This window comes from Propithecus coquereli, unplaced genomic scaffold (genome assembly GCF_000956105.1).
Source record: "Propithecus coquereli isolate 6110/MARCELLA unplaced genomic scaffold, Pcoq_1.0 Scaffold10, whole genome shotgun sequence".
NCBI classification, from domain to species: Eukaryota; Metazoa; Chordata; class Mammalia; order Primates; family Indriidae; genus Propithecus; species Propithecus coquereli.
In genome coordinates this window covers 2914338-2926250 of record NW_012133858.1, presented here as the reverse complement: position 1 = coordinate 2926250, position 11913 = coordinate 2914338, and the positions used below count along the sequence as shown (strand labels likewise).

General features: G+C 40.1%; 1 protein-coding gene across 1 annotated transcript in view; it reads left to right on the top strand.

Annotated features, from left to right (window-relative positions):
- The window catches only part of POLQ (polymerase (DNA directed), theta), a 147229-nt gene extending 144146 nt beyond the window's left edge, over positions 1 to 3083 (top strand). Inside the window, exons 27-28 of the mRNA XM_012639541.1 lie at positions 2377 to 2492; positions 2966 to 3083. Coding sequence (XP_012494995.1) covers positions 2377 to 2492; positions 2966 to 3079 — 230 coding nt within the window. The 3' untranslated portion in view covers positions 3080 to 3083. The remainder of the gene's footprint in view (positions 1 to 2376; positions 2493 to 2965) is intronic.
- Positions 3084 to 11913: the final 8830 nt, after the last annotated feature.

The window sequence follows — 11913 nt, the reverse complement described above, 5'->3', positions numbered from 1 at the left end:
TTCTGCATTCAATCTGTTACAGTATCACATGTCCTACAACCTCTGGAAAACCCTTTGTACAGTCTAGGATGATACATATCCCAGTTTGTAGGAGACTGATAGGTTTCCCAGGATGTGGGAATTTCAGTTCTAAAACCAGACAGTTGGCCGCCTTGCTGTACACTTACAAGAATGAGGCTGAAAAAGGCGAATAAGCTCATACTGTTATTGTGAAAGTAATTTTGACTTTGCAGATTTGATGATCCTCTGACTATGCTTTAAGAACATGTTGATTTTCCTATTTATTACTGTCAGTGTTCTCTGAAGTCTGGGGATATATTCTGAGTTCACCTTAACACATCGTTCCTTTGCTGATATTGCCATCTTTTCTTATTCTATTTTTAAAATATTTTCCTTAAGTTATCGCCTTGTTGAGTGGATAAATTATGTTTTGTTCTAACAAGTACAGAGAACTTTCCCTTCTTCTCTTCTGTGACATGTCCATACTTCTGCTTTAAATACCATTTCACCATCGCTGAGATTGTCAAACCATGATGACAGCCATATTTTAAATGTCCCTGGGAAGAAGCTAAGAAAGCTTGGGGCACACAGAGGAAGAACAAGCTCCTGGAGATGGGGCAGAAAGGTGGAGATCAGCTGTTGAGGATGGGAGTTGCTATTTCTAGGAGAGATATACATGTAGAGTTTAGAGAATAATACAGCTAGTTACACAAAGTTGTTCACTTACATACAAAAATACATAGATACAAAAGTTTATTTGCTCATTAAATGAGGATCATTAATTTTTTAGTCTTCAATCCCCCTCAAAATATCTGGGGCTGTTCATTCAACATTTTGTATATGGGGATATGGGTGTGTACAGACGCACACAGACACACATTTATATTTATAAAGAGAATGTACAATCAGATTTATTTGGGAAATAACACTGTGCTGTGTGCTTTGGGGGATTTAGAAGTAAAAGTTATTAACCTATGTTTAAATTTAAAATCTACTTAAGAAAGGCGAGAAATATATTCCTTACTGAAATATTTATATTAGCTCCTCAAAGGAGAGTGGTAAGTGTCAAAATGAGGATATAGACAATAACAACTTCAAGAGTGAATGGAAGGCAGTATGGAGATGTCACTGAGCGTGACTTCATGCTGTCGTGCTGGGTTAAAGGTAGTAGGTCAGTGGGATCCAAGGGAGCCTAAGGATGCAGACCACCTGAAGTAAGAGGATCGCAGCATTCTGGGTCAGAAGCAAGGTAACCAGGGGAAATCGAGAGCACAAAGTATGGTAACTGGAAAGCAGAAAAACTAAAGCATCCAGACTGTTGATGATGTGAGCTAAGTGGGGATTTAATGGGGCAGATCAGATTTCAGCTGAACTGGCAAACAGATGGACAGCTTTTGTAGCTCTGGTGCGGAAGCAGTTTGCTACAGCCTTAGCTGCCTTTGTTCCCTTACCCTGTGAGGGCCACCTCTGAGCAAACGTGGGCTGCAGATGGTGACAGTTACAGAACTCTCTCTGAGGAAAGCACCAGATATTGAGGGAGATGGTACTTGTGCTGGGCCTGAAAGATAAGTAGGGAATTTGAATGGCAGAAAGCAAGGACTGCTGTGAGGAAGGGACAAAGAAGTAAAGGCAGCTACTCTAAAGGTGTCATGCTGAGCCTTATCTTAGTGATCAGAGGGACATGATCTGTACCACTAGGCCAGCTAGTTAGGAAATGGTAACTAAATCTAGTACATTTTGGAGTCATGGGTTCTTTTGAGAGTCTGCTGAAAGGTATGGATCATCTCCACAGAAAAACACACAGACTTAGACTCTTACATATAACTTCAAGGGATTTACACACTCTCTGAGGTCCACATTTGGACCCTAGTTTTACAATTACTTATCCAGAGTGTACAGTCCAATTGGGGGAGCACCAGTTCTACCATAGTGACACTTTTAGCCATAAAAAGACATCAGGGAGTGTCCCCTTATAAAAACTTCCTAACAATACTAGTTCACTTTCCTGGGGCAGGAATTGGGCCCCACACCACTCTGGTGCTCTTACTCGGATGGTAATAGGGGACTCCATAGACAGAGAAAATGTTGGTTGTTATGAGAAATAAGTTAGACTAGAGTTTGGAGCAGAGTTCTTCATACCCCATTTACTGACTTCTTTGTTAGACTCCTTCTTTCTGGGAGGAAGTTGATAAGGATTTGAGTTTGCCTAATAGGTAGCATAGGCAGCAACCGGCAAGTAGTTATTTTCCTGACAGTTCTAAGTTTTATGTGTTTTAATTTCTTAATTAAAATTTCCCAGTTTCTCAAAATCTCTAAAAACATTTTTCTATGGCACAGTGACATGCTGATCAGTTTTGCTACTTTTTCCATGGGTAGGATTGTTACCAAAGAGAAAACTGCAGGGGATGTTCTGCCCAATCAGAGGAGGCTTCTTCATCCTTCAACTCCATGATGAACTCTTATATGAAGTGGCAGAAGAGGATGTTGTTCAGGTATCTTTTCAGGGCTGTGTTCACTCTGTGGGAAGCTAAGACACTGTGGGTCAGGCTGACAGCTTTTTTTCCCCATGCATGAGGATTTTGGAACCCTATCCTAGCCCCAGGATGGCTATAGAAATGTTGAGTACTTACAGACAGAACAGGAGCTAAGAGTGCTCAGTTTTATACTCATTCTTCAGGATATTCCTGATGCAGGGATGTTTTTGTCTGGGAGAAATTAGACGTGAATTTGGAGTCTTGCCCTGAGGGTATCCAGGCTCCAAGCATTCCAGCAAAACTGTCAGAAGAATCTCCTGCTCATCAATGAAGAGCACTTTGAGATGCCTGGATTTTTTCTAATTTAACATTTTAAGCACCATTGGATGACGAGTCCTAGTCTGGCTTATCACTTTCTCGGTGAGGGGGTTCGGAAACATTGTTTGATTGGGAAGAGAGTTTGTTAACCTCTTTTTTTTTTCTTTTTGTAGGTAGCTCAGATTGTCAAGAATGAGATGGAAAATGCCATAAAACTTTCTGTGAAACTGAAAGTGAAAGTGAAAATAGGTGCCAGCTGGGGAGAGCTGAAGGACTTTGATGTATAACTGTGCCTTGACAAAGCCTGGTGTAGATAAAGTCACCTGGAAAGAACGGAGATTACCCTTTCACCTACTTCAGGAAAACAAACTCTCAAGTTTTGATAGACTTAGGATAGTAATTTTATAGTGAGAGTTTCAAAATGTATATCAGAGTCTGTTCTCTGTAGTGTCAAAAAACTTTTTGGGGGGATGGGGGAAGTGAAATACCAAGTTTGATGATTATATTCACTCTCAAAGAGTAGCTTTTATAATTTACTGTGGCTTTAAACATGTTCAGAACAGATGCTTGAAATATGCACTTAGCACTTTGGGTCTTCACCTGTCTAGATTGAGCATGAAGAGATCAGAGCTGCTGCCTCAGGGGCTTTTTCAGGCCTGTACAGGATTCAGACTCTCAGGACACAGACTCCAGCAGGAGCCATAGGCAGATAAGGATGTGGCTTCACATACATCACCAGGGTTAGGCATTATGTGTGATTTTTTTTTTGTCTAATTTAAGACTACTGAAATAGTATTTTAAAATAGCATCAGCTAATAAATTATAATTTCTGTAAAGTGGAAGGACTTGGTATGGATGGAGTCTAGGAAATGTTGCTTCTTATTCCTTTTCCCTCCCCAATTCATACAATGAATGTATTTGGAATACTTATGTATTATAAAATAAGCTATACCTCTTTAAGAGGTATCTTGCTCTGTAAGATCAGATGTTTTTATTACAGTTAAATATAATCCTGCTAGAAAAAGAAAATACCCCTGATCAGTCCCTTAGTGCCCCTTTCTGTTTGTGGCATGGTGCAAATACTCATGTTGAAAGGATTGTACTTCATAATCCCAATCAGTGGTGTGGAACTGAATTTTTGCTGTTGAAATAAAATGAATTTATGAGAAACTTTATATTAGCAGTTCTGTTTTTTAAAAAATTGTATTTGGTCTAACTATCAGAAACCTATGTCCCTTATTTACTTACTTCATAGCTTGTTCATAATGTCTGTGTACATAGGAAGTGTTTATCATATTCTTTTTTTTTCCTTGGTGGAATAACTTTTAATGTTATACCAATTCTTCTTTTTTTCTTTTTTTATTTCAGAATATTACAGAGGTACAAACGCTTTGGTTACATATATTGCCTTTGCACTGCGTGAGTCAAAGCTACAGTGTACCCATCCCCCAGCCAATGTGCAGTGCACCCAGCAGGTGTGAATTTACTCATCCCTCCTCCCCTCTCCCACCTGCCTGACACCCAATGAATGTTATTTCCATGTGTGCATGTAAGTGTTGATCAATTAGTACCAATTTAATAGTGAGTACATGTAATTGTTTTTCCATTCTTGGGATACTTCATTTCAAAGAATGGGCTCCAACTCCATTCAGGATAATACAAGAGGTATTCACCATTTATTTTTATGGCTGAATAGTACTCTGTGGTATACATATACCACTTTTTATTAATTCACTCATGTATTAATGGGTACTTGGGTTGTTTCCACATCTTTGCAATTGTGAATTGTGCTACTATAAACATTTGAGTGCAGGTGTCTTTTTTATAGAATATCTTTTTCCTTTGGGTAAATACCCAGTAGTGGGATTGCTGGATCAAATGGTAGTTCTACTTTTAGATCTTTAAGGTATCTCCATATTACTTTCCATAGAGGTTGTTCTAATTTGTATTCCCACCTGCAGTTTATGAGTGTTCTTGTTTCTCTGCATCCACACCAACATTTGTTGTTTTGGGACTTTTTGAAACAAGCCAATCTCACTGGAGTTAAACAATATCTCATTGTGGTTTTGATTTGTATTTCCCTGATGATTAGAGATGTTGAGCAATTTTTCGTGTTTATTGGCAATTAGTCTATCTTTCAAAAAGTTTCTGTTCATGTCCTTTGCCCACTTTTTAATGGGATTGCGTGATTTTTTTTCTTGCTGATTTTCCTGAGTTCTGTATAGATTCTTGTTATCAACACTTTATTGGATGTATAGCATCCAAATATTTTCACCCATTCTGTAGTCTGTTTGCTGTAACGACAGTTTCCTTGGCTGTTCAGAAGCCTTTTTAATTTGATCAGGTCCCATTTATTTATTTTTGTTGTTGCTATGATTGCCTTTGGGGTTTCTTCATAAATTCTTTGTCTAGGCCGATGTCTATAAGAGTTTTTCTAACATTTTCTTCTACAATTCTTATAGTTTCACGCCTTAGGTTTATCTGTAATCTATTGTGAGTTGATTTTTTGTGAGAGGTGAGATATATGGATCCTGTTTCAGTCTTCTACATGTGGCTATCCAGTTTTCCCAGCACCATTTATTGAATGGGATTCTTTTTCCCAGTGTATATTCTTGTCTGCTTTGTCAAAGGTTAGATGATAGGATGAAGATGGTTTTATATCTGGGTTCTCAGTCCTGTTCCATTGGTCTATGTCTCTGTTCTTGTGCCAGGACCATGCTGTTTTTGTTACTATAGCCTTGTAGTATACGTTGAAGTCTGGTAGATTGATGCCTCCCAATTTGGTCTTTTTGCTTAAGGTTGCTTTGGCTGTATAGGGTCTGCTCTGGTTCTCTACAAAGCATAGAATTATTTTTTCTAGATCTGTAAAAAATGATGTTAGTATTTTAATAGGGATTGCATTGAATCTGTAGATCACTTTGGGTAGTATAGACATTTTAAAATATTGATTCTGCCAGTCCATGAGCATGGTATGGTTTTCCATCTGTTTACATCCTCTGCAATTTCTATTCTCAGTGTTTTGTAGTTCTCCTTATATAGGTCTCTCACCTTCTTAGTTAAATATATTCCTAAATATTTTATTTTCTTTAATGCTATTGTGAAAGGTATTTCATCTTTGATTCTCAGCTTGAATGTTATTGGTGTATATGAAAGCTACTGATTTGTGTGCATTGATTTTGTATCCTGAGACTTTGCTGAATTCATTTATCAATTCCAGGAGTTTCTTGGTTTAATGTTTGGGGTTTTCTACATATAAGATCACGTTGTTAGCAAAGAGTGATAGTTTGACCTCTTCTGCCCCCATTTCAATGCCCTTGATTTTCCTTCTCTTGCCTGATTGCTCTGGTAAGGACTTCCAGTACTATGCTGAATAGAAGTGGAGATAGTGTGCAACCTTGTCTGGTTCCAGTTCTAAGTGGGAATGATTTCAGTTTTTTCCCATTCAGTATGATATTGGCTGTGGGTTTGTCATATATGGCTTTAATAATTTTGAGGTACATCTCATCTATGTTTATTTTGTTAAAGTTTCTTATCATAAAAGGGTGCTGGATTTTGTCAAATACCTTTTCTGCATCAATTTAGAGGATCATGTGGTCTTAGTTTTTGCTTTTATGTATATTGTGAATTACATTTATAGATTTGTGTATGTTGAACATTCTTGCATCTCTGGGATGAAGCCCACCTGGTCATGATGAATTATTTTATTGATGTGCAGTCAAATTTGGTTTACTAAGATTTTATTGAGAATTTCAGCATCTATATTCACAGGGATATTGGTCTGTAGTTTTCTTTTTTTTGTTGTGTTTTCCTGGCTTTGGTATCAAGGTGATATTGGCTTCGTAAAATGAATTGGGGAGGATTCCATCCTTCTTAATGTTGTGGAAGAATTTCTGCAGTATACGTACTGGTTCTTCTTTATAGCTTTGGTAAAATTTGGGTGTGAACCCGTCTAGTCCAGGACTTTTTTTTGTTGGAAGATTTTTTATTGCTGCTTCAATTTCAGTGCTTGTTATTTGTCTTTTCAGGAATTCTGTGTCTTCCTGATTAAGCCTAGGGAGGTTTTGTGATTCTAAGAATTTGTCCATTTCCTCCACATTTTCAAGTTTTGTGGCTTAGAGATTTTTATAGTATTCAAAGATGATGTTTTCTATTTCCATGATATCAGTTGTAACTGCTCCTTTTTCATTTCTAATTGAGCTTATTAAAGTCCTTTCCTTTCTACTTCTGGTCAATCTAGCAAGAGGCCTGTCAATTTTGCTTACTTTTTCAAAGGAACAACTTTTTGTTTGATTAATCTTCTGTATAATTCTTCTGTTCTCGATTTCATTTAGTTATGCTCTGATCTTGTTTATTTCTTTTCTTCTGCTGGGTTTAGGATTGGTTTGTTCTTCCTTTTCCAGTTCCTTGAGACAATTCACTAGATTGTTGATTCATGTGATCTGTGTTTTAGATTTGCCATTTAAGGCTATGAGTTTTCCTCTCAGGACTGCTTTTGCTGTATCCTATAGATTTTGATAACTTGTGTCCCCATTATCATGTAGTTCAAAGAATCTTTTCATTTCCATTTGTATGTCCTCCTTGACCCAATAATCATTCAGCAATAGGTTGTTTAATTTCCATGACTTTTGTAGAGATCAGTGTTTCTGTTGGAATTGGTTTCTAATTTTATTCCACTTTGGTCTGAGAAGATACATGGTATAATTTCTATTTTTTTAATATGTTGAGCACTGTTTTGTGGCATAGGATGTGATCAATTTTAGAGAAAGTTCCCTGAGCTGAAGAGAAGAACATATATTCAGTATTCTTTGGGTGGAATGTTCTGTAGATGTCTGTTAGTCACATTTATTCTAGAATTCTGTTTAAGTCTATTGTTTCTTTGCTTGTTTTCTGTTTGGAGGACCTGTCTAGTTTTGTCAGCGGGGTGTTGAAGTCCATGGCTATTATGGCATTGCTGTTTGTCATTTTGTTTAGATCAAGCAGGATTTGCTTTATGTATGTGGGTGCATAAATATTTAGGATTGTTAAGTCTTCTTGTTGAATTTTTCCTTCCACCACTATATAGTGACCGTCTTTGTCTTTCTTTACTTTTGTTTATTAAAGTTTCTGTTATCTGATATAAGAATGGCTACACCAGTTTTCTTTTGTTTTCCATTTGTCTGTAATATCATTTTCCATTCCTTCACCTTGAGTGTGAATGAGTCCTTGTGGATTAGATACGTTTCCTAGAGACCACAGATACTTGGCTTATATTTTTTTATCCATTCAGCCAGGCTGTGTCTCTTCAGTGGGCAGTTTAAGCCATTTACATTTATTGAGAAAATTGATATTTGGCATGGATTTCTGTTCATCCTGTTAGGTAGACCCTTATTGCTTTGTTTTACTTCCCGAGCCATTTTGGAATCTGGGTGTTGCTCCATAAATTAATATATTAGAGACAGAAATGGTCTCAGGAGTTTTGCAGGGCTTTGCCCTGAAGGAATATGTGAACGTGTTAGTTTGCATATCAGAAAGCTGCTTCACCTCAGGAGGGCATCTGAAAGATCAGTGGCAGCTGCTGCCCAAGATGGCATTGTGATTCTCAGACCTGTGATTCTGACTTGCTTTGAAAGGCAAAGCAGGTCTGCTAGGAGCCACAGGATGAGAGTTGATCAAAGAATGCCCGCCTGACAGACACCTGTGGCTAAAACAATAAGCCCAAGTGACAGTTCTTGCTTAAACTCCTGACTACCTGTCTCAATACACAATAACTTGATAAAGAAAATATGGAGCCACTATATCTCTGTTTAACCCTTCTATTAAGTGATACATTTACCTTAGAACTTAGAAGTTTGTCTTTGAAAGATTTTGTAACCATTTGTTCACATAGAGTTAGTTAAGGGATCTAAAAAAGCCTTTTGAAAAACTTTTAACCTAAGACGAATCACCTGTTGTTATGTAAATCTGCTACCCCTGGCAACCGATCACTATACCTATAAATACCCATGTAAAACTTCACTCGTGGCCTTTGTGATTAATGGAAAAATCACAAGGTCCCCTGAGTATCCTGCTTTTGTCTATGATCTTTATAAATCTATAAAACTATACCTTCGTCTCTGTGTATTCTTTTATTTCTATTATTTTCCATTTTCTATTATTTTCTTATCCTTTGCGATGAACCCTACCTAAGGGACCCGAGTTTTTGCTGGGAGCATAGCTAACTCCCTGCATTTGGGTTCTGGAGTTTAGCTTTTTGGTGATTTTACACTGGTGAATGTCTATTGCACTGGCCAGTGTATAATGCAGGTTCTAGTACTTCCTGCAGGATAGGTCTGGTCTTCGCGAATTCCTTCAGCGATTGATTGTCTGGGAAAATCTTTAATTTTTCCCTCAGATAAGCAGCTTAGTTTTGCAGGATACAGAATTCTAGGGTGGTTATCATTCTGTTTTAGAAGACTGAGGATGGGTCCCCAGTCCATTCTGGCTTGTAAAGTTTCAGTTGATATGTCTGCATTTAGTCTGATGGATTTTCCTTTGTAGGTTACCTGCTGTTTTCACTTTACTGCACATAGGAGTGCCTCTTTCATATTTACTTTGGCCAGCCTAATAAATATGTGACCTGGTGATTGCCTTTTTTCACATTGCATCTCCCAGGAGTCCTGTGTGCTTCTTGTACCTGGATATTTGGATTTATAGCTTGACTAGGGAAATTTTCTTCAATTATTCCCTCACGTATATTATCCAACCCTCATATATTTTCTTCTTCACCGTCTGTGGTGCCTATGATTCTTATCTTTGGCCTCTTTAAATAATCCCACATTTCTTATATGCTTTTTTCATGCCTCTTGTTTCTGTGTTCTTTCTCACTGATTTGTTTAGCTCATAGATGTTATCTTCAAGGTCTGAGATTCTTTCTTCTGCGTGATCCAACCTATTCTTAAGGCTTTCCACTGTGTTTTGTAATTCCTTGAATGCATTTTTCATTTCCAGAATTTGTTTGTTTTTTCTTTAATACTTCAATCTCTTTAGACAATTTTTCATTCATTTCCTGCATTGCTTCTGTGGCTTCTTTGTGTTGGGTTTCTGTTTTCTGTTGAATTTATTGCACTTTCTTACAATCCATATTCAAAGTTCTTCATCTGTCATTTTAACTCTTTCACTTAAGTTGCTATCCATAATGAGCTCTTGATTTCTTTTGGGGGTGACTTTTGCTGTGATTTTTCATGTTTCCAGAGTTCTTTAGCTGATTCTTTGTCATCTGGCCTCCTGGTCAAGAGCTAGGGGTGCTAGGGTTTGCTTGTGGTCCTGTCTCTGTGTTCCCAAATTCATCCCCTGACCATGCTGGGGAGAGGAGTACTGGTCCTTAATTGTCTTTTGGGTATTTTAGCAGGTTTGATGAACCTTTGGGGTCACTTCTTCCCAATAGACTGTAGTGAGTTTGGGCCACCATCATGAAGCTCCAAGCTGGTAGATTGTACTTGTCGGCACAAATCCACTGCTCCCTAATAGCTTGAGATGGAAGGCATTATCTTTAGCTACGTGGTTGTTCCCGCTGTCGTTTATTGTAGTTTGTGTGGAGGAGCCAGTTATCAAGGTAATCTATTGTGCCCATGGTAGGCTCTAGTCCCCCAGGTGAGGTATATGAATGCCCTAAGTTTGGGAGGGGACTTGTAGCTCCCAGGGGCTCCTTGGACCCTGCTCCCCATGGGGTTGGGGAAAGGAGCAAAATAGATCGTAGCTGGGGTGCAAGAGCCTTGTTGCGTGAGCCTCTATGGGGCTCAGAGGTTGCTCATCCAGTGAGTAGGGGGAACCACTGATACGGAGTTTAGGGCTATCCAAGCTTGGAGGGCCGTTCCTGATGGGAGGGGCCTACTTGTGTGTTTGCTGATGCCTCTAGCCAGGCTTTTTCTGTCCGTCTCCATAAGCCCAGGCACTTTTCCCTCCAGTTGGTCCACTTGTGTTTCCTCTCTCTCCAGCCATGATGGATTCTCGAACTTACCCACAGTTCATGTGTCTGGCCTGCTGGCTTGCGACTCCATGTGACTCTGGCGGATAGGGGGATCTCCAATTGTGCACCTCTTTTCTGCCTCTAGATCCCAAGGTGAGGTGGGTAGGCCTATCACCAGAAGTCTCCACCATAGAAACACTCCCACCAGGGGAATAGTGGCAGCTCAAGGAACTCCTTTTTTTTTTGAGACAGAGTCTTGCTCTGTTGCCTGGGCTAGAGTGCCGTGGCGTCAGCCTAGCTCACAGCAACCTCAAACTCCTGGGCTCAGGCTATCCTTCTGCCTCAGCCTCCTGAGTAGCTGGGACAACAGGCATGTGTCACCATGCCCGGCTAATTTGTTCTACATATTTTTTTTAGTTGTCCAGCTAATTTCTTTCTATTTTTAGTAGAGACGGGGTCTCACTCTTGCTCAGGCTGGTCTTTTCCTGACCTTGAGCGATCCTCCCGCCTCAGCCTCCCAGAGTGCTAGGATTACAGGCATGAGCCACCAAGCCTGGCCCTCAAGCTTGATCCAAGCTGTACTCCCTAATAAAGTGGTGGTGGGGGCAGCTGCTCTGTTTCAGCCTGCCCTGGAGGCATTCGGTTGCCATGGTACCAGTACTTATGTAAATTGAGTCTCAGTGCCTATAGCCTACTCCAGTGTGGCAGTTCTCCTGGGGAGGAATGGAGAGGGTGCACTTATAGCCCCCCTGCTCTCCTGTGCTGTTCCACACCCTCCTGATGGGCACAAGCTCGCTCTTGCCACCCACACCTAAGACCGGGATCTGTCTCCTAGCCTCTCCGCCTTGCCATCTGGGCTGTCAGTAGGTGAATGTTCCAAATGCCTTTGGGCAGGAAGATCACACACTGCAGCTGCCCTGCTGGCTTGGGGCAAGACCCCTCCCCCAGTGCTGGAAGCAGGTCATTCAGCACAGAGAACTCTAGAGGCTGCTATGGTGGGGAGAAGGGGCTGTTGTCTCGCTGCACTGCTCTTGAGTTCAGGGGGCACTGGTCTGCCCTCCTCTCCGAGCCACCACTGCGGCTACCCTGTTGGAGGCAGGCTCAGCTGGGAATGCGCTCCTGTTGCGGGGAGCCCAGTCACTCAGCAAAGCGCTTTGGCAGTTGCAATGGGGTGGATGCGGCCACATGGTTATGAGT